Source organism: Mixophyes fleayi, chromosome 11 (assembly GCF_038048845.1).
Source record: "Mixophyes fleayi isolate aMixFle1 chromosome 11, aMixFle1.hap1, whole genome shotgun sequence".
Lineage (NCBI taxonomy): Eukaryota > Metazoa > Chordata > Amphibia > Anura > Limnodynastidae > Mixophyes > Mixophyes fleayi.
The window spans coordinates 30,853,251-30,877,281 of NC_134412.1; the positions used below are offsets into that span (position 1 = coordinate 30,853,251).

At 42.4% G+C, this 24,031-nt stretch overlaps 1 protein-coding gene across 2 annotated transcripts in view; it reads right to left on the reverse strand.

Annotated features, from left to right (window-relative positions):
• Window positions 1-22,078, reverse strand: part of LOC142106801 (uncharacterized) — a 43,046-nt gene extending 20,968 nt beyond the window's left edge. The window contains exons 1-2 of one of the 2 annotated variants that reach the window (XM_075189813.1): window positions 21,992-22,078; window positions 9,915-12,653 (exon numbers count right to left, since the gene is read on the reverse strand). In XM_075189813.1, coding sequence (XP_075045914.1) covers window positions 9,915-12,604 — 2,690 coding nt within the window. In that variant the 5' untranslated portion in view covers window positions 12,605-12,653; window positions 21,992-22,078. Of the gene's footprint in view, window positions 1-9,914; window positions 12,654-21,786 lie in introns of both variants that reach the window. The other variant, XM_075189812.1, reaches the window with a different exon arrangement.
• Between the last annotated feature and the right edge of the window lie 1,953 nt (window positions 22,079-24,031).

Sequence of the window (24,031 nt, forward strand, 5' to 3'; positions counted from 1 at the left end):
GAACCACGGTATGCATACTTCTCATTGACTGTGCTGGTGTATTGCATATCTTGCTGGACTGTGTTGGTTCTCCTCTGGAGTCTGCTATCCGCTGAGTCTATTGCCATCATTGACTGTGTTAACTTGTGCTGGACTGCTTCAAGAGACTTTCTATATTTGCAGATCTGTTCAGTCATTTATATATATTGTGCATGTTACTGTGGATCGTGTATAAGGTGCCTGTGTATATCCTGTGTTGCAGTCTCTCCCCGTGCACCTCCTCACATATATATTCAGTGGTACAACTTGCTGATGACAGACCACTGATCCCTGTTTCCTGTATCACCTGTTCCAGTATCCTCTCACATAGCAGTGGTACAACGTGCTACCGCAGACCACTGACTACCCGGATACCTCCACTTGGATTCCATTCCTTCACTCAGACAGCGGTACAACTTGCTATCCGCAGACCGCTGACTCTCATCACCTCCTCGTTTCTGTTGGACATTCCTCCTCACTATAGCAGTGGTACAACTTGCTACCGCAGACCACTGACTACCTTCACGTGTCCTTTGTCCATACAGTTCCTCGTGTATTATTACCTCCATATTACCAGTGTTGCTAGTCATAGACTTTCCTGAGCATCTCATCATCTACCATTTCCTGTTCCGTGATCACCCAGCTACCAGAGTACCCTATTACCATCTACATTGCTCTGGTAAGCCTACCACCTGGTGATCCCTGGGTAAAGACTCCTAGTGCCCGTGACAGTAAGATCAGGCCATGACAGACCCAGATACGGAACCTACCGCCAAGGAGATGCTGCAGCATCTGGTCAGCCGTGTGGAGCAACAGGATGCCCGCCAACAGCTGTTACTTCAGTGTTATCAGTCATTAACCTCCCAAGGAACATCTGGACAGACTGTGACAGCTACTACTGAGGCTCCTGTGCTTTCCTCCGTTTCCCCAGTGCCATCCCAGGTGTCTACAGCTTCCACGCTTCACCTGCCTACTCCGTCAAAATACGATGGAGACCCCAAAACTTGTAGGGGTTTCCTTAACCAATGTTCAGTCCATTTTGAGCTCCAACCTCAAAATTTTTCTACCCATCGTTCCAGAGTGGCCTATCTTATCTCTTTGTTTTCAGGACAAGCCCTGGCTTGGGCCTCCCCTCTGTGGGAGAGAAACGATCCAATATTACAAGATAGTGCCAAATTCATTTCTACATTCCGAAGTGTGTTCGATGAACCAGGTCGTGTGACCTCCGCTGCTTCCAGCATCCTCCGTCTACGACAAGGATCTCATACAGTAGGCCAGTACGTCATTCAATTTAGGATCTTAGCCTCTGAACTTCAGTGGAATACTGAAGCCCTAGTTGCCGCCTTCTGGCAGGGGCTTTCCGATAAAATTAAAGATGCACTGACTACTCAAGAGCTTCCTTCGTCACTTGAAGATTTGATCTCTCTATGCCATCGTGTTGATATGAGATTTCGTGAAAGAGAGGCTGAGAAAACAACTTCTGCTAAAGCACCTCTTCGTTCTAACCCTCAATTTCGTCCAGTTTCACCCTCTGTGATTCCCATGGAGATAGGACGTTCCAAATTATCTTCAGAGGAGAGGAAACGAAGAGTAAAGAATAGACTCTGTATCTATTGTGCTGATTCCACTCATATTCTCAGCTCTTGCCCTAAGAGATCGGGAAATGCCAGGCCCTAACTAGTTCTGGAGAGGTGAAGTTAGGGTCCCTGGAGTCCTCTCCATCTTCCATGAAATCTAAAGTCTGCGCCTTCGATGTTACGATTTCCTGTGCTACCAAAACCTTTGAGTCACAGGCATTGATTGATTCCGGAGCAGCAGGAAATTTTATTTCCAAATCATTAGTAAATCAATGGTCCCTACCAGTGATTACCTTAAAAACACCCATTACTGTGACGGCTATAGATGGATCACGTCTCATCAACGGTCTCATCACCCAGAGTACGTCTCCAGTAACCCTTCTGATTGGTGCCCTGCATCATGAAGAGATATCGTTTTTAATCCTTCCTGTTACGACAAGTCCAATTGTCTTAGGCCTTCCATGGCTTCAGTGTCACTCTCCCCAGATTGACTGGCGCACCCCTCAAGTCACGTCTTGGGGGTCTGAATGTCACCATCGTTGCCTTTCCCAAGTCATTCCTCTCAAAGTACAGCAATCTTCCATCTCATCTACCTCACCGGGACTCCCTCCTCAATATGCTTCATTTACTGATGTTTTTGATAAAGCTCAGTCTGAACGTCTTCCTCCTCATCGTTCTTGGGATTGTCCGATCGACCTTCTACCTGGCAAGACTCCCCCCAGGGGCCGGGTCTATCCACTCTCGTTACCTGAAACTCAAGCTACATCTGAGTATATACAGGAGAACCTCCAGCGTGGGTTTATTCGACCTTCCACCTCTCCCGCTGGAGCTGGGTTCTTCTTCGTTAAAAAGAAGGATGGATCTTTACGCCCTTGCATAGATTTTCGTGGACTCAATGCCATTACTATCAAGAATCGGTATCCCATTCCGCTGATCACTGAGCTATTCGATCGCATCAAGGGAGCCCGTATCTTTACTAAGTTGGATCTTCGTGGTGCCTACAATTTAATCAGAATTCGTTCCGGTGACGAATGGAAGACAGCGTTTAACACCAGAGACGGGCATTACGAATATTTGGTAATGCCTTTCGGGCTGTGTAATGCCCCCGCTGTTTTTCAAGGTTTCATCAATGAGATCTTCCGGGACTTATTATATGTATGTGTCGTCGTCTACCTGGACGACATATTGATCTTTTCACAGGACCTGCCTTCTCACCACCAACATGTGGCAGAAGTCCTCTCCAGGCTACGGAAAAATTCATTGTTCTGTAAATTAGAAAAATGTTCATTCGAATTACCCCAGATTCCATTCTTGGGGTATATAGTTTCCGGAGTTGGCCTGAAGATGGATCCAGACAAGGTGAATGCTGTACTACATTGGCCCCAGCCAACTACTCTTCGTGCTATCCAGCGTTTTTTAGGTTTTGCCAATTACTATAGACGCTTCATTCAAGACTTTTCTTCCATTGCATCTCCTATTGTGGCCCTGACTAGGAAGGGGGCTAATCCTAAGCAATGGTCACCTGAGGCTCTTCAAGCCTTTCAAACACTAAAAGAGTCCTTCTCTTCGGCTCCAATCCTTCGACAGCCTGATGTGACACTCCCCTTCTTCCTGGAAGTAGATGCCTCTAATGTGGGCTTAGGAGCTATTCTCTCTCAACGCTCGGAACAGCAAAAATTCCATCCTTGTGCCTTCTATTCTCGGGGCCTCCTGCCCGCAGAGAAGAATTATACTATCGGGGACAAGGAGTTACTGGCTATCAAAGCTGCATTAGAGGAATGGAGATACTTATTGGAGGGAGCTCGCCATCCGGTGACGATCTTCACGGATCATAAGAACTTGTCATATCTCCAGTCTGCCCAATGCTTGAACCCTCGTCAAGCAAGATGGTCTCTTTTCTTTTCCCGTTTTGAATTAATAATAACCTTCAAACCAGCTGCCAAGAACAAAAAAGCTGACGCTTTATCTAGAGCTTTTGTGACGTCCTCTGATATAGAAGAGGTTTCCAACCATACCATTCTAGACCCCAAATGTATCTCACTGGCTGCTTCATCCACCAAAACGCTACCATTTGGGAAGACCCTCGTGCCTCCTACTCTAAGGAGGAAAATCCTTTCGTGGTTCCATGCCTCTCGTTTTTCTGGACACGCCGGTGAACACAAGACCTTTGAGATTCTCTCTCGAAGTTACTGGTGGCCTTCAATGAGGAGAGACGTCAAAGAGTTCATTGCTTCGTGTGAGCTATGTTCCCAGTTCAAATCCTCCCGCAGAACTCCAGCAGGGTTGCTGCGACCACTACCCATTCCGTCCAAACCGTGGACCCATATTAGTATGGATTTCGTTACTGACTTACCACCTAGTAAGAATCATAACACTATTTGGGTGGTGGTGGACAGATTTTCGAAGATGGCTCATTTCATTCCTCTGTCTGGTTTGCCTTCCTCGTCTACTCTGGCTGAACATTTCATTAAAGAGATCTTCCGTATCCATGGATGTCCTTCTGAGATTGTGTCGGATAGAGGAGTACAATTCGTTTCCAGATTCTGGCGAGCCCTTTGTAAAACCTTGGGCATACGATTAGCACTCTCATCTTCTTACCATCCGCAATCTAACGGACAAACTGAACGTGTCAATCAAGATCTTGAGACTTTTATAAGGATGTTCTCATCAGCCAATCAAGACAACTGGGTAGAGTTGCTTCCTTGGGCTGAATTCGCCCATAACAACATGTACCATGAGTCATCATCCAAAACTCCATTTTTTGTGGTCTACGGTCAGCATCCGTCTTTTCCGGAATTTCCTGCCCTCCCGCCCACCCAAGTTCCTGCGGTGGAAACTGTTTGTCAGACCTTTAAAAATATCTGGTCTCAGGTCAAAACCTGTTTAAAGAAGACATCTATCAAATATAAATCTTTTGCAGATAAGAAGAGGCGGGCTATTCCACCACTAAAAATTGGAGATCGTGTCTGGTTATCCACCAAAAATATTCGTTTGAAGGTCCCATCTATGAAATTCGCCCCTCGTTTTATTGGTCCATATAGGATCATTCAAGTAATCAATCCAGTATGTGTGAAACTTCTTCTTCCTAAGAATCTTCGGATTTCTAATGCCTTTCATGTATCCTTGCTCAAACCTCTTATTATCAACCGTTTCTCAACTCCTCCCTCAGCTCCGCAGCCAGTTCAAGTTCATCAGGAGGAGGATTTTGAGATTACTGAGGTACTAGACGCAAAAATTTCGCGAGGAGTCCTCCGTTTCCTCGTTCATTGGAAGGGCTTTGGTCCTGAGGAGCGCTCTTGGATCAAAGCTGAAGATCTTAATGCTCCTGCCCTTTTGAAGAAGTTCTATTCCAAAAATCCGGACAAGCCCGGTTCCAGGCGTTCTGTGCCCACCTTTAAAAGGGGGGGTACTGTCACTCACCGTACTGTGAGTGCCTCTTCCCGGACATTTAGGAACCGTGGCCGTCCTCCATCCTGAGGTTCTGCGCATGCGCAGCCCTTTCCTATACTTCAGTGTATGTCCCTTTAACTCAATTGGCAGATCAGGCAACACTCCCTATATTAAGCACCTGTGGTCAACACCACGTTGCCTGATCTTGGAGTCTCATTCCCTATGAGTCTCTGAAGGTGTTCCTGTATTCCTCGTGTATTCAGCGCTGCTGATTCCTGTGGTTTCCAAACCACTTCTACCTCTGTGGTTTCCAAACCACTTCTACTACTGTGGTTCCCATACCACTTCTACCATCAACTGTATCATCGTGACTGTTTGCTGATTCCTATCCGCTGCCTCCGTGCACTACAGTCTTCCAAACCACTTCAACGCTATTATATATCATTGTGACTGTTTGCTGATTCCTATCCGCTGCCTCCGTGCACTACAGTTCTCTAAACCACATCTCGCTATTATATTTCATTGTGATTGTTTGCTGGTTCCTATCCGCTGCCTCCGTGCACTCCAGCCTTTACTTCACATCCACTCACCTGTTCCTCATCAAGTTTGTGAGCTGATTCCTATCCGCTGCCTCCGTGCACTACAGCCTCCAGCTTGCAACTCGCCTGTGTTCATCATCGTGACTGTTAGCTGATTCCTATCCGCTGCCCCTGTGCACTGCAGTCTCTTCTCAGCTCTCCTGTGTTTCCTCGAGACTGCTGCTCTCATTGCCATCTGCTACTCTCCGTGATCAACAGCTCCTGGTCTACTCTGCTCTCCCGTGTTCCATCGCTACTGACACCTCTTGGTTGCTACTGGTTACCTCCGTGTACCCGCAGAGTTCTGCTGCTGCTGACCGCGCTATCGTCCATCTACTGCTGATCCGCTCTTCACGCCTTCACGTGTCCCGCTGGTCTCTACCCTCCTGTCAGCATTGGATTCGTATCTCATCAACTACTCCTCTGCTGGATCATCTCCATTCTCCTGGGTCCTCCATGAGTCCAGTTCCACGTGTTACTGATTCCTGTGGATTCGTGTCCCTGTTGGTCTACTTACCTGTGCGCTGCACCTACTAGACCGCTGCCTCATCCATCCAGGGACTTCTCATCCAGCCGGCCTCCTGCCGCTCAGGTATCGCTGCACTCCTATCTGACTGCCTGCTTCTGAACCACGGTATGCATACTTCTCATTGACTGTGCTGGTGTATTGCATATCTTGCTGGACTGTGTTGGTTCTCCTCTGGAGTCTGCTATCCGCTGAGTCTATTGCCATCATTGACTGTGTTAACTTGTGCTGGACTGCTTCAAGAGACTTTCTATATTTGCAGATCTGTTCAGTCATTTATATATATTGTGCATGTTACTGTGGATCGTGTATAAGGTGCCTGTGTATATCCTGTGTTGCAGTCTCTCCCCGTGCACCTCCTCACATATATATTCAGTGGTACAACTTGCTGATGACAGACCACTGATCCCTGTTTCCTGTATCACCTGTTCCAGTATCCTCTCACATAGCAGTGGTACAACGTGCTACCGCAGACCACTGACTACCCGGATACCTCCACTTGGATTCCATTCCTTCACTCAGACAGCGGTACAACTTGCTATCCGCAGACCGCTGACTCTCATCACCTCCTCGTTTCTGTTGGACATTCCTCCTCACTATAGCAGTGGTACAACTTGCTACCGCAGACCACTGACTACCTTCACGTGTCCTTTGTCCATACAGTTCCTCGTGTATTATTACCTCCATATTACCAGTGTTGCTAGTCATAGACTTTCCTGAGCATCTCATCATCTACCATTTCCTGTTCCGTGATCACCCAGCTACCAGAGTACCCTATTACCATCTACATTGCTCTGGTAAGCCTACCACCTGGTGATCCCTGGGTAAAGACTCCTAGTGCCCGTGACACCCACCTCTAGAACCCAGTGCAACATGTTTAATTGCATTGAATTTTAGATTGTGCGGATCTGTATTATGGTAATCTAAGATGCACTTCTGTATGTGTAGAGAGGGGGAGGATGTTCCAAACATACATTCTAAACTAATAGTCTCATACTATAAACACATATAAACTTCTAGCATTTATTCTCATATAAACTTCTATTTATCTCACATGGAAACTTTCAGCATCACAGCAAATATATTATTTACCTCACACAGGAGCCATTTTATCTAATCATGATGATCAACGTACAATAGCAGCCATCTTGCAAGCATAGAATTACATTGATCCCATATTAACTAACTCAATTTTCCCAGAAATAAGCCGCATTATTTCAAAATTCACATTACAAACTACATTCAGTCATTCCATAATCCATTCTAAATATCAAAGGCACTCCAGGAGGTATATTTACTAAACTGTGGGTTTGAAAAAGTGGAGATGTTGCCTATAGCAACCAATCAGATTCTAGCTGTCATTTTGTAGACTGTACTAAATAGATGAGAACTAGAATCTAAATGGGTGCTATAGGCAACATCTCCACTTTTTCAAACTCGCAGTTTAGTAAATATACCCCCAAGACTCACATCTCAAACCAAAGACAAAGGATACAAACTCTATATAATCCACTCAAACACCACAATACTTCTTCACTGCGTCTCAGAAATCGAATGTACACCACTGCAGAAGCTAGCACATTGTCAGCCATCTTGCCACTAAATCCAGCCACACTGCTTAACCACAGTGCCACCTCAAATGTATACAATTCTTAGCCATGAAACCTCAATCTACAAAGCAACCTCCATTATCAAAACTTCCTATGCTAACTTCCATTAACAGTACTTGCAATGTCTATAAACTCACTTGATGATAATTCCATTCAAACTCCACATATATTAACCAAAACTCAATGTAACTTATGCAAACTTACACAAGCCTTGCAGTTACACATTTTCCATTCACTTTCCATTGAAATACACTATAATCCATTTTCACATACCAACCATCTGCAAACTAAAGACATATGATTCTAGCCATCATCTAATATACATGGCCTTCCAGGCCAACTCACATATACACAAACCTTCATTGCATTCAACTTCCCTCAAGTTCAGCTGGGAGCTGTATGCATGTCCATTCAAGGTGGGAGCAATGAAGAAAGTGTAGCATGATATCAAACCTTTCCTTGGGGTGGAGCCCACCCTCCACAGGCAGTTGCTCACAGCATGCAGTCTGCCTCCAAGGCCTAAACCTAATTAAGGTGGGGGTGGAAAACTATGTGCAGGGTCTATTTGAAATATCTACTAAAATAAGAAGAATGGAATATAAAATAATAGATTATATAATCTTCTTCAACGATACCTCTATTTTAAGCATAAGAGCATCCTTGTAAAGAAAATGTGTTTGAATATATGAAGAAGACAACAAGCACTACAGATAGCGGTCATGACTCCTGTTGGACTGGTTCAGGATCATACCTGTTTGGATATCAAAGTCTTCACAGACATTGCATCTTTGTGGAACCCCCTGGGCTTTGCCAATCGTGTTGTATTCCTGTGTGATTTGTAAATATACATATATCTATGTATTATATAAAAATGAAGGTACATTTGTATTTTTCCAGTTGTTGCCTAAGGGATTCTGCACCCAATGAGGTATCAGGTACCCCTGACTAATGCATAAGGCTGCCTCAGGTAGACCAGCTGGACTGAGTGGACAAAAAAGAATTACACATAAGTCTGATATCCACAAAATAGGGTGGTGATTTATCAGTGAATTTAGGCTTTTTTTTGTGATTTTTAAGAAATGCCCAGATGTGGGCAGGTATAGAGAGGTTCCTCTATCCCCACTCTCCCCATTTTTCATATACCAGCAGGAGGTAGTAATTGTAGATGTCATTCATTCACCAATCACCACCATCTTTCTCCTTTCAGCGTTTGAGGAACGGAGGTCAGTCAGGGAATCTACTGAGGGCAGTATGGTGTTGAATTGGCCAGGAATGGTTTTACAGGGGTGGTAGAAACTGAGAGGTGAATGTTTCTCTGCACAGAACATTTACCAATCTGTTTCTTCTTGCTTCTTCCGCATAGACAAGTACAGGGGCGTTGGATGATTACCGGTGCTCAGGATCCCCCTACTGACCAGACATATTATTTAAAACATGGATTAAAACTGATACACTGCCACATGTTCAGGGCTGCCACCAGAAATTGCGGGGACCAGTACACATGTGACAGGCAGGGCCCCCCTCCTTGCTTCTGTCACCTCACCTCCATTTTTAAATTATTCTCTAGACAACATTTGCCTCCCCCCATTCTCTACAGTCACCCCCCATCCCCAGCTTCATCTAACCCCTGCAGTAATTTACTTACCTCTCTGCATCTTCTTGTTGTCCGCTTTTGACTCCTCTCTATTGACAGCTCTGTGACGTTATTAACTACATGACGTCAGCAATGCTGCAGGGAGTCTCTCTGCCTTGTCGTGGCTCTCTGTCCGGGCACCTAAGGCTGGAGCTGAAGCAAAGAGCGGAAACTGTGGGGCCCCGACATCTTGGGAGTGGAGCCAAACATGTCTACAAGGGGGCCCACTGTCACATTCTTAGTTACATGTAAAAGTCTCTCCCCACACCACCTCTCACATCTCAGGAACAGCTGCTGTCTAGAAATAGCACCCGCTACTTCCATTAATTCACTCTGGATGACTCCTCCTCTAATAAATTTGTTTCGACCCATGGCTGGTGGGGCCCCACTCTGCTGCTGGGCCCCATACTACTGTACTCCCTGTACCCCCCTGATGGCAGCCCTGCACATGTTTGCTGAACAAACAGCTGTACTAGCTGATCTTTACAGGGCATTGTGATTTTTAAACTCTTTCAAAGCGGATACACATATAGATTATGATATGATATGGAAATTATAGGGTAAACATATATTACATCTTACCTGAAATCTGGGATTTCTTCCAAAAACACCACAAGCAAAACATCCTCCTTCTGGTAGAAGACTCTAGAACATGCCATCTCAATCTCCGTTCTACACCACTGGCTTTCCAAGTAATTCCGGCTGACCACACACAAAGTCTTGCGGCTTTGGTTAATGGCATCCTGTATGTTATCAATATGGTAGCATCCAGGAATGAAGTCTCTTGGCTTGAAGCAAAGTTTATATTTGCGCTGACCTTGACGTTCCAAATGTAACAATAGTTCTTTTATAACCCAGTCTTCATCATCTGAGCAGTAGGAGATATATGCATCGTATGTGTACATTTTATGCTCCTTCTGTAGCTTCCATTGACACCATACTCGTAGCATGTAGTAGAAGTAAAGTATGGACCACTTCAGCTTAACCATCACAAGACTTGCTACCAGGAAGATTAATGTTAAAGTGAAGGTTCCAATGAAAAAGAACACTGAGATGTCCGCTCTACAAAAACTGAGATCTTGGCTGATGAAATTAATGTCCCGCGCTGCTCGGTCAAAACAACTGTATGATTGTATTAGGGGAACCTGTACCTGGGTGTTCAATGCAGACCAGTTCTGGAACCAATAATTTTCACAATAACATGAGAGGGGATTCATATACACATCAAAATATCTTAAATTGGACAGGGGTTTCAAAAGTTTTTGGCTAATATTCCTGAATTTGTTTTGCTTCATTGATAGCATTTCCAACAAAGTGAAATGAACAAATATATTTTCCGGAAGATCTTTGAGTTGATTGTTATCAAGGGTAAGACGCCTTAGTTGGTTACATTTTGTAATTAATTCTACTGTGGAAAGGAAATCTGACCCCTGGTTGGTTTCTGACATATCCAATTCTGTCAAATTTGGCAAAATGGAAAATTGCACATTTTTAAAAAAGAAGCTTGAAATACCTTGAATATTCAGTTTTTTAAGGGACAGCAGACCTTGAAACAGTTTTTTTGAAACACTATCCTCATAACGATGCATCTGGTAGCTCATGTCCAACGTTTCTAAAAGTTTAAGCATTTCAAATGGGCTCTCAGAGTCACGTTTATTGAAAGACAACTGGTTTCTACTTATGTTCAAATTTGTGAGTGTTTTCAACCATGTAAATGTATTATTTGAAATTTTATAAATAATGTTTGCAGCTAAAGAAAGAGTCTTTAATGACTTAAGTCCTTGCAGACCATACTTCTGTATTGTCTGAATTTTGTTTTCTGCCAATAAAAGTGTTTCAAGTCTGTCAAGTTTGTAAAAAGACTTGTCCTTAATTAATGAAATACTATTGCCTTGGATATCCAAGAACCTCAGATTCCATAAATGAATAAAAGTGTCTCTCGTAACAACTGCTATTTTGCAACTTTTCAGAATAAGGTGGGTTATTTTGTGTAAGCCTTTAAATGCATATGTGTTGATGTAGGTCAAATGATTTTTGGATAAGTCCAAATACCGAAGGCTAATCAAAGGACTGAACGAATCATTTTCTAAGTTTGACAGACGGTTTCTCTCTAGGATCAAGGTATGGAGAGCTTCAAGACCAACCCATGCATTTTTGTGGATTGCTGTTATTTTACACTTGTCAAGATATAGGACTTTAAGGTACTTGTATGTCTGAAGATCCATGTTATTCAGTTTCTTAATAGAACTTGTTGAAAGAATGAGTGAAGTTAGGTTAGTACACTTGCCAATTTGCTTTAGATTAGAGCTTGAGATCTTGGAATGCTTGATGTCCAACAGCTGTAGTTTTGGCAAAGCTTGGAAAACCTGACAAGCAATGGACAATTCATTGTGGAGTGAAGGCCTCATGCTGGACCAGTGAAGTTCAGTCAGGTTGGGTAGCTGAATACTCAAAAGTGAGGAAATGTTTAAAGGATTTGCATCAAAGGTAATCTGAGCTAAATTAGGTACATTGGCCAAGGAGGTAATATTTACTGCAGTCATGCTATTTTTCATCACTCTAAGATTTGTTAGATTTGGCATATAGAGATAACTAAGATCTAGAACAGAAATTGAGTTATAGCTCAGGTCTAAAAATTTCAGTGATGGAAGAGCCATCAAAGCTTGCTTATTTTGTAGGTCAGAAATAGAATTATAGCTCAGGTTGAGTTTGGATAACTCACTTAAGTTTTTAATTGCTTCAGCCACATTTATAAAATGTGAAATAATATTAAGAGACAGATCAAGTTCTTGTAAAGCATTTAAAGGGTTTAAGGCCATGCTTTGTATTGTGCTTATATTGTTATCACCGATGCTAAGAATTCTCAGATTTGCTAAATCATTCATGTCCAAATTGACAAAAGATTGAATTGAATTATGACTGAGGTCCAGAAATTGAAGATTTCTTAAGTTATGGAAAGCCCCAGACTGAATAGTGCAGATTTTATTTCTACTCAGTTGAAGCTCTACAAGATTTGGCATGTGAGAGAAGGCTCCATGTTCCACTATGGCAACGTTATTTCGAGAAATATTTAACCACTGTGTTGTATTTGGAAGATGTTGAATGGATTCTGCTAAGTTCACAATTCCTTGTTCTATACAATTAACGTATCTTGTGTTCTCGTAGGTCAGAACACACTTTGCATATCCAAAGGCTACTATTGGAGGAGCAATGTATAGTATTACTGTTAGTAAGACAATTATCTGCTTGGTTGAGTAGTAGTAATAATTCATATTGAAAATGTTATTGTTTCATCAAATAGGACAGCCTCGCTCTTGTGATCTGAAAAATAAACACCCAAAGTTTTTATTTGATGGCATAAATCAATGCATGGCATAAAAATTTAACACCACAAAATAGCAGCTTTCATTGGTAACACACTAGAAATGGGATAAAAGCACAACTATATCAGTCAGATTAATGCATACTTGCCAACTTTTCAAATTTAACCTCTGGGAGACACCGGGGAGAGGAGGGCGTGTGGGGGTGGGGCTCGGCGAATTTCGTTATTTGACCCCCCAAAATGATGAGATTCTCTGAGAATCTCATCATGAAGGCTTCAAATCCTGCCCTCTTCACTAGGAAGTGGGCAGATGAGGGTGAGTCCAGGAGACCTACTCGGAATTCGGGTGTCTCCCGAACATTCTGGGAGAGTGGGCAAGTATGTATTAATGTAGTCAAGCAGGGTTGTACTTTGTTGGTGGTATGTAAGGCTGCTGTCTGGATGCAGTTACATCCAATTCAGAAAGCACAGCAATGCTGATTTGTATCCCAGAACTCCAAAATATAAAACGCTGACTGATTATATAATCACATTGCTGAACAACAAGAAAGAGCCCAGAAAGGCAATGAAATAAAAGTTATGGGAGATCATGCAAAAGCCAATAAGTTACAGCTAGAAACAAATGCAACAGAAGTAACAATCAACAAGCTATAACAATGGTGTTTGGCAAATATTGACAACTTTATCTTAGTGGTACTTCCGACCAGTATATCAAACATAAAATGTATCTATATAGTCTATAACATTAATATTAGAGATGGTCACTGACCCCCGTGTTTTGGTTTTGGATTCAGTTTTGGATCTGGATTACCGTTGTGTTTTGGTTTTGGTTTTGCAAAACCGCCCTTGCGTGTTTTGGTTTTCTTTGGTTTTGTTTTGCTATTTTTGAAAAAAATACAATTTTTTTGGTCTAAAATAACCTAATTTAGTGCTCCACCAGTTTCTTAGATAAGTGAGGTAATTCTAAAGCTAATAAATTATGAAAAAAACAGTTTAATCCCTGGTAGGCCTTCCTTAATGCGAACACTTGTCTGCAAATTATACAGTCAAACCTGGTTGTCTACCTCCTCCATCTTTGATTATTGGCAATGTAGCCATCGTCTTTGGGTGTATATTACACCCTCCACTTGTAGTTGAATATAAAAAAAGCAGCCTGCACAGACTATGGAGCTAGAAAGTAAAATTAAATGGACCACGGTACTTTGGTGGCTATCTATGCCCCCCCCCCACCCTCCACTTGTAGTTCAATATAAAAAAAGCAGCCCGTACAGACTGTGGAGCTAGAAAGTAAAATTAAATTGACCACGGTACTTTGGTGGCTATCTATGCCCCCCCCCCCCCCCGCGCCCTCCACTTGTAGATGAATATAAAAAAAGCAGCCTGCACAAACTGTGGAGCTAGAAAGTAAAATTAAATAGACCACGGTACTTTGGTGGCTATCTATGCCCCCCCCACCCTCCACTTCTAGTTGAATATAAAAAAAGCAGCCTGCATAGACTGTAGAACTAGAAATTCGAATATACAAAGAAATGGACAAAGGCAGTTTGGTATCTGTCTGCATCAGATCCCCTCTCCACTAGGAGTAAAATAGAAAACTATTCAGCCGTTATATAATCTAGAATATAAATAGAAATTGAGAAAGGCAATTTGGTATCTCTCTGCATCATAATCATTAACATCCTCATTAGTGCCCTCGTCACCTCCATAAATCTCCCCCTCATCCTCTTCTATTTCCAAAGTGCCATCCTCAATTTGTGTATCACCAGCTACACTCGGGCTGTTCAGGTACACTGCAGCAGAACTGCTGAAAGGGCCCTTCTTTATGGGTACACTAACAGAATGCTCACGATTAGACATACCAATGTTAGATGGACTCTCCACAGGGATTGGTGTCATTTGTGAATCAGAGCAAACATTATGCTCTAATGCCTTACTGTTATCTTGCAGCTTGGCTTTGACGCGTAACAGTAGTTGTGCACCAATTTTAGGCTCGGTAACTTTTTTGGATCTGCCACTAATAGCCAAAGTAGAAGGCCTCATTCTCTCTTTGCCACTGTGTGTGTAGAATTGCATGTTGGCAATTTTTTTTTTATCGGCACTTAACTTGTGCTCAGTAACACTTCTTTTTCGCTTCAACACAGTAATTTTTTATTTTTATTTTGTTTTTTGGACTGATTTCGAAATACTCTGTAGTTTGACATCACCTTGCCCAGATGACGTACTGGGAACACTAACATCAGGACTGGTGACAGAACCTGGTTGCTCATTCTGATCATATGTGGACTGCTTTGAATCCATTCTGAGCGCAAAGCACTTGTGGTAAAAATTATTTGGTAAGATACTGCTGACAAATATGACTTTTGACAGCCAGAAATATTTATGCACAATTATGGGGGACACCCCAAAAGCACTGAGGAGTGCTAAAAATTAGTTGGTAGAAACTGCTGACAGATATGACTTTTGACAGCCAGAAATATTTATGCACAATTATGGGGGACACCCCAAAAGCACTGAGGAGTGCTAAAAATTAGTTGGTAGATACTGCTGACAGATATGACTTTTGACAGCCAGAAATGTTTATGCACAATTATGGGGGACACCCTAAAAGCACTGAGGAGTGCTAAAAATTAGTTGGTAGATACTGCTGACAGATATGACTTTTGACAGCCAGAAATATTTATGCACAATTATGGGGGACACCCTAAAAGCACAGAGGAGTGCTAAAAATTAGTTGGTAGATACTGCTGACAGATATGACTTTTGACAGCCAGAAATATTTATGCACAATTAGGAAGGACGCCCCAAAAGCACTGGGGAGTGCTAAAAAATAATTGGTAGATACTGCTGAAAGATATGACTTTTGACAGCCAGAAATATTTATGCACAATTAGGGAGGACACCCCAAAAGCACTGGGGAGTGCTAAAAATTAATTGGTAGATACTGCTGACAGATATGACTTTTGACAGCCAGAAATATTTATGCACAATTAGGGAGGACACCCCAAAAGCACTGGGGAGTGCTAAAAATTAATTGGTAGATACTGCTGACAGATATGACTTGACAGCCAGAAATATTTATGCACAATTATGGGGGACACCCCAAAAGCACTGAGGAGTGCCAAATAACAAAGGAGGAGTGCCAAACAAAAAATAATAAACCTATATCCTCCTCTCTTCTCTAGCGATTTTTGTTAGAGCAATTGCAAGAAGAATATTGGATTCTCTGTCCCTGCTCTAATCAGCCTGTGACTACACCCTGCTCTCTCCCTCTGTCAAATGGCGATGGATTGCTGTGGAGGCGTGTATTTATAATGTTGAAGTATCGCGAGAACCGAGCCCCGAGATCTGACGACGTCACGATGACGTTCGGCCTCGATTTGGATTCGAAACGGGCGGAAGAGTACTGAGCTACTCAGCTCGGTACTCGGATACCCAAAGTTTGGGTGGGTTCGGTTCTCGGGGAACCGGACCCGCCCATCTCTAATTAATATATAACATTAAACATTGAGAGCGAGTGGTGAATTGCTGACTGTAAGTAGAAATGAGTCCAGACTGTAGTGCATGTTGTGCTGGGACATGACAGGAGCAAGCCTCCCACCACACCTCCTGGCCAGCCAATCAGAAACAAGCAGCTTGAGCAGCCAGCAAATGACTCAAACCAAAGAAGGAAAGCGATTACAGCAGTTGAGGGAGAGACAAAAGAGAGAGGAGCAGACAGATAAGGAGAGGAAAACTTGAGGAAAAGATGGAAGAGAGAGAGAAGAGGACACATTGTGGGGAGAAAAACTTCAGAGAACGAAGGAAGAGAGATACACAGTGTCGGAACTACCATGGGTGCAGGGGGTGCAGACGCTATGGGCCCAAAGGTGAGGGAGGCTTGGCAGTGCAGGAAATCAACCACACCCCAAGGCCCAGCACACACCTGAAGGCCCACACAGCACTCCCTGAGAACCCCTGTCTGCTTTGCAAAGAGCAGAATAGAGTATGGCACTTACATTAGCCATACAGTGCATGCTCAGAAGAAGCCCCGTCTCTGCTCTTTTCAGATTCACTGACTGATTCCCTACCCAAGTTTGACTATGGAGCTTGTTGATGCACTATTCCAGCCCTGGAGATAGGTGTGGACAGATGGACTGAAGAAGAATTAAAAGAAACAATGTAAGAGTGTGGAGCGGACAAAGAGCAGTGAAGAGTGGTGAGAGAGAAACGGGCAACAATTTGAAATAGGAAGCAACAGAGGAAGAGGAAGAGTGGATAGAGAAGCAGAAAGAAGTGTGAGCAGTGATTGGGAGGAATGATTAAGCAGTGAGGAGCAGAGCAGAGGAAATAGTGTAAGAGAAAAAATAAAGTCAGTGAAAGTGGCAATCAGTCAGGGAGTCTGGAGATGGACAGAAACAGGGCAAGAGAAATAAAAGATAATAGTGTTAAGTAAAGAGGATGTAATATTTAGGTTATATAGATATAACAAGTAAACAAATTAAAAAGAGAAAAGTAGAAGAGTCACAATGCTTCTGTCAGGAAGAGCCTTTATATTTCATTCAGACTAATCACCTCCTAATATTAATGTCAGGATTGGTTAAAAATGTGAAGAACACCTGTTTTCATTTCCAACAGTGAAATCAGTGGAACCAGTTTATTCTCCTAGTCCTAGGCTCAAGAGTGTAATCAAATCCTTGACACTGTATCAGACTAAAGGTATCCATCCACCTTTGACTATAGTAACAGTCCTGCAGCCAAAAACCAAGTCATCTTTAGTCAAAGTGTCATTACACAAATGGCACTGGATGCAAATACTGTGATGAACAGGGTTTTATTGTACAGGTAGTAGTTGGTGGATGACAACAGCTGGTAGACAGGCAAAATAGGTACTATGGATTGGCTGAGGTACAGAGAACAGTGGAGACTGGGGGTGCTGCAGCAGATGTGCCACCTGAGACACAGGGGACAGCAGAAGCTGGTCCAGGTGGATGTGCGTCGGGGTGCTATGGCTGCTGCAATGAAGGACACAGTAGAAGTTGTACCTAGGTTTGAGGTACAGCAGAGTGCTGTGGTGTCTACAGTGTAGTTAGAGAGCCAGGGGGCTGTGGGAACTGTTCACAGGCTGAAGGTGTAGCAGAGAACTTCTGAGGCTGAATGGGGCTTGCAGGGCTGGGCAAGCATAGGATGAGTACAGTAAGCTCATGCTCACCTAAATGCAACATAATTAGACGTGGACGCATCCTGAAATATGCAGGATGCATATTTCTTGCGGATACAATAGGAGAATTTTCTACTAACACTGTCAAGCCAACACCTCTACGCTATCATGGTGTATAAGTTAGACATGAGTGGTTCGGACTCTGAGAAGTCCGACAGATATGAATCTTGGTGTTCCGTGTCGAACTGAGTTATGACTCAGTTTTTCGCGCCAAATCAGGCAAAACATAATTTCTGGTAAAATGTGGGCTCTCACGAGTTTCGGATTAATATCTTCCATATATAGCCCTCCCCCCCTGTTCTCATTTGGTATTTTAGAAGTGATAACATGTGGGTAGGAGGTTGGCTGCAATTCTGTGCTAAGAAAATCCCTTTTAAAGGGTTGGACAGAGTGTAAGAGGCAATTTATACCCCATTCCTAAAATCCCGGGTTTTTCCCGGGGCGAGCTCAAACGACCCGGGTCTTGGTGCAGTATGAATGGTACAAGTCAAAAATCCCGGGTCTAAAAACCCGGGTCTTCAACCCGGGATTTATCGAGGGGTAATTCCCGGGTCGGACCCGGGTTGTCTGCACTAAGAATGGTGCAACCCGGGTTTTTCAACCCGGGTTGCACAGAAAACAAGATGATTGGCTGTCTGCCTGTCTCTGGAGGATTTAAAGCAGGAGAATACAAAGAATGTATATGAAAAGAAGGGCAGTTTACAGAAATTTTATTAATGGCTATTACATACATAAATATACCATTGGGTATACATGATTGGAGATATAGAGAAGGCATACCATCACTATTGTACTTTTTTATATATATAAATCATGCTAATAGATAGAGTATATTTCCCTTTAAATGTTACTTGTCCTGATTAAAGTGCAGTGCTGTGTATTTATTTGGGTGTCTGATGTAGCTGATATCTCACATTACAGAGTCACAAAGTCTGGGAAATACTAGTTGCGTGAAAGGAAGCAAAGTTCAGGTTTTTCTGCCAGGATTTAAACACTGGAGCAGCATCCAGTCTTCATTTTTCAGCCAATGAAAACTGCTCTGGTGATGACTCCCACAGATTGTCAGGGCACAGACTTGTGCAGTATGAATGGGGTCAACCCGGGAAATTCCCGGGTCCGAGGTGCAGTATGAATGGTGTTTCTGAGCTGGGACGCTCCGAGCCCCGGCAAAATCCCGGCTTGAAAAACCCGGGATATTACCGGGGCGGCAGTATGAAAGCGGTATTATATTGCATTAGCTGTGGTTTTACTGCAGTTTATTTAAAGATCAGTCTGCTGATTAAGTGGGTGTCAGAGAGTGAAGCACAAATAAGCAGTGGCTACTGGTTATTGTAATAGTATATTATAGTATACAGTATAGTGTACTGTAAGTGTAAGTGAAGTAAAAGCAGGGTGCTGTATGACTGTGAGCAGCACACCCCAAAAAACAAATAGATTTCTAGTTTTTAAAATCCCAAGTGTTTCAATCTAAAAGCAATTGCGTGAGGGGCAGAATCAGTGACATCTGAACTATTTAGTGGACAAAACACAAGGTCCTGTTTGACTGTGAGCAGCAAACTGCAAAAAACAAATAGATTTATTGGTTTTAAAGTCCAAAGTGTTTAACCTGAATGCAATTGTATGAGGGGCAGTATCAGTGACATCTTTAGTAAGTGGCCAAAACATAGACCTGCATACTGTCTACATTTCAATTTTCTACCTAATAATACTGTCTACATTTGACTTCTTGACCTTATAATACTGTCTATATTCAAATTGCGGACCTAATAATGCTGTCTGAATTTGACTTCTTGACCTAATAATACTGTCTACATTAAAATTGTCAACCTAATAATCCTATTGATGTCATTATTGTCAACTTTCCAACCCTGTCTATATTATGTCGATCATGTAACTGTCAGCAAGAGGAAGTAACGAGGTGGAATTCTACACTTTATATGTTTCAGCGATTTTCTCAAACCAATTAAGTTGTGGGGTGGCAGTTGTGAAAAGATCAGTAGAAAATAGACCGTAATTGACTGTAAATGTGATAAATACTAATGTAGGAACAAAAACACATGATTTCACCTATTTTTCACAATTTTTAATTAAAACCAGATTCAAAACCAACACTAAAACATGTGAAGATTTTTGTCTAAAACCAAAACGCGAAGGTGGTTTTAGAACCAAAACCAAACCAAAACACGGGGGTCTACGCACATCTCTAAGTATACATACTTGTATGCCTGATGTACGTTTAGTGCAAAATGCTGGTGTTTTTGAGCTGGATACATCTTGAGATATGTCCAACTCAACAAACATAAGTCAGTACACTTCTCATGAGTCTTTTCCCACATATGTTCAGTGTGCAAATGCATTCATCTGTAAATGAGCCCCGCAGACTTTTGCTGTAACAGGTCCTGAGTAAATCATAGTAAACCACCCAGAACTTCAGTTATTTTTATGCAGGTCTATTTTCTTGAATTTTTGCAAAATATAACTACTTTCCAACTACCTGTTGACATATAAATGTTGACCTACTTTGCAAAAATAGACAGAAACAAATCGTAAACCAAACGAGTTCAAACTTAATTTGTTGTGGGTCATTAACAGATCCTAAGGAGACTCGGTTCTTAAATATAACTTATTCTAAGGGCTGTTTTTGCCCCACACTCACATTGGTATTCCATTGGTCCCAAATTTTCTTACTAGGAAATACTATACTTAAAATTAGAGATGAGCGCACTCGGATTTCCTGAATCCGAGCCCACCCGAACGTTGCCGATCTGAGTCGGATCCGAGACAGATCCGGGTATTGGCGCCAAATGAAAACTTGAAAGCAAGGCTCCGAGTCATAATCCCGTTGTCGGATCTCGCGATACTCGGAACCTATAAATTTCCCGCTAGTCGCCGCCATCTTCACTCGGGCATTGATCAGGGTAGAGGGAGGGTGTGTTAGGTGGTCCTCTGTTCTGGTAGATCTCGTGCTGTGCTGTTTTGTTCTGTGCTGTGCTGTGCTGTGCTGTGTTCTGTTCTGCAGTATCAGTCCAGTCGTGCTTTGTTAATTTTGAGTTCAGTGGTGCTGCTGGGTCCTGTGCTGTGTCCTGTTCAGTCCAGTCGTGCTGTGTCCTGTGGTCTGTGCATCTAAGTGCATAGTTATTTCCCCATTATTCCCAAGTGTTTAAAAAATTAAAAAAAAGTTTTTTTTAATTACAACAAAATTTGCCAAACCAATCCTGCAGTATAAGCCCATTGGTACTGCAATATTACCAAGTTCACACATTCAGCAGTAAAAGTCCACTCCTCTACGCAGTCCAGATACATTTATTGGTGCGAATCATACAAGTTCAGGGTTTTTAAATTATATTGTGGTGACCCACTCCTCTACGCAGTCCAGGTACATTTTTTGGTGCGATTAAGACCAGTTGATGGTTTTCTTATTATATTGTGGGGACCACTCCACTACGCAGTCCAGAAAGATACCTCGTTGCAACGTTTTGGACTAAAACTATATTGTGAGGTGTTCAGAATACACTGTAAATTAGTGGAAATGCTTGTTAATGAATGTTATTGAGGTTAATAATAGCGTAGGAGTGAAAATAAGCCCAAAAACTTGATTTTTGAACTTTTTATGCCTTTTTCAAAAAAAAGTCCGAATCCAAAACCTTAAATCCGAACCAAAACCTTTTGGCAGGTGTTTTGCGAAACAAATCCGAACCCAAAACATCGCGAAAATCCGAATTCAAAACACAAACACAAAACACGAGACACCAAAAGTCGCCGGTGCACATCCCTACTTAAAATACAGCACTGTTTTAACATGACTTTCAGTAGTCTGTCTATATGACATAACATACCATCGTATATGTAAACAAATCTTTACAGCGTACTGTAAAATAAAACTATAAACAATAAACCAGTTCCTTAAGCTCAAGATTCTGCAATGCCCAACTTACCCTAACTTTATAGTAGTTCATGCAGCATAACTAGACACCTCTATGTTGTGGTTTCCTCTAAGGCAGAACCAGGCAGCGCGTGGCTCTCTAGCAGTGGTGGATGTACATGTCAGCATGGTTTTGGTATCATTTCAGTTCCCCTCTGACTTTGCTGTAAGACATCTAAGTTCAAAAAAAAAAAAAAATATATAGCCTGCTTTCTTACCATAAACACTAGACTGTTCCTTCTCTCCTTTGGTTCCACTGAATCACTTGTTTTCACTATTAGTTGAAAGTTTCATTTCTAGCTGTACTTTGTATAGCTCTCAGTACTTCCTAAAAAAAAAGGGAACACTCTGTCATTGCGTGGAAAGCAGCCTATCAGGAAAAATAAATCAAGCTGTTACTAACGGAAATGGAAATAAGAGTAATTCATTGAAGGGACATGGTTGTATGTAATAGGCTGCACCAGATTCACAACCATGGAAAGTAACACAATATTTTTATAAATGCTTAATGTTATACACTAAATGCACAAAGCATCATTTCCTTTCTTGCCCTATTTTAACTTTATAACTTACAAAGTGAACTGGATACGCATCGGAACATGTCTTGGTTTTGCACTAGTGTCTGCCCAGCACATTTTAAGGTGCTTGTCTATTATCTGTTCTCAGGAATAGCCACTGCAAAACAGAAATGTGCATAGTCGTAGGAAGAGGCACATTGTGTAAATGTCAGATCGGTATACTATGTCACACCTCCATAAATAGAAGCATAATAAACTTGTGATTATACACTTGCAACTTTAGTAGTAAGTGTATACTCACCTACAATCACAGTGCAGATATATACAATTGTTTGCTTTTACTCACAGAAAAGATAGACCATATAGAAAATACATATAAAATCTTACACTCAAACCTCACCTTTTCAAGCTCGCCTATCGTACCACCTCCTGATCTTTCTATCCATCACCTCCTCTTCCTCGCCTGCCATCTCTTTCTTTTCCCAGTTGGTCCTACTGTCTCTCAGCACCCCTCCATCTAGAATGTAAGCCCTCGTGGGCAGGGTCCTCTGTACCTATTGTCCCATGTCTGTCTCCTGTCCCCCGTACGTCCCATCACGTCTTTTGCTGCACTCTGTGTGAGTCCACATAGCATTACTTACACTCATCTATGCTGTTGACATGGATTACCTCATCTATTTGTTTCTTGCTTCTGTTTATAGCACTATGGAATCTGAGGCGCCTTATAAATAAATAAATAATAATAATAATAATAATAATAATAATATCTCCCTGATGCTATATGGCTACCTTTAATGTATTTATTATAGTGGTTATACCTTATAACACCCCACTATTTTGTGGGTAATGGACATATTTTCAGGGAGCTGCCACTTGCAATAGTGTAATTGCTATGTCAATCAGATCACAAAAATTCCTCAAAGTTCTGAGGATTTCTGTCAGACTAGCAAGGTGCATGGTTCCCAGCATTATCAAATATTAGAGATGAGCGGGCTCGGATATCTGAAATCCGAGCCCACCCGAACGTTGCCGATCCGAGCCGGATCCGAGACAGATCCGGGTATTCCCGCCAATTGCAAAACTGAAACCGAGGCTCTGAGTTATAATCCCGCTGTCGGATCTCGCGATACTCGGATCCTATATATTTCCCGCTAGTCGCCGCCATCTTCACTCGGGCATTGATCAGGGTAGAGGGAGGTTGTGTTAGGTGGTCCTCTGTCCTGCTATATCTCGTGCTGTGCGGTTCAGTTCTGTGCTGTGCTGTGCTGTGTTGTGCTGTTCAGTTCTGTGCTGTGCTGTGCTGTGTTCTGCTCAGTCCAGTGGTGCTGTGTCCTGTGCGCTGTCCTTCTGAGTTCAGTGGTGCTGCTGGGTTCTGTGCTGTGTCCTGTTCAGTCCAGTGGTGCTGTGTCCTGTGCTCTGTCCTTCTGAGTTCAGTGGTGCTGCTGGGTCCTGTGCTGTGTCCTGTTCAGTTCAGTGGTGCTGTGTCCTGTGCTCTGTCCTTCTAAGGGCATTGTTATTTCCCCATTATTCCCAAAATATAAAAAATTTCAAAAAAAGTTATAAAAAAAATTACAAAAAAAGTAATTATAAAAAAAAAAAAAAATATCCCAAAACAATCCTGCAGTATAAGTCCATTGGTACTGCTATATTACAAAGTTCACTGATTCAGCAGTATAAGTCCAGTGGTACTGCTATTACAAAGTTCACTGATTCAGCAGTATAAGTCCAGTGGTACTGCTA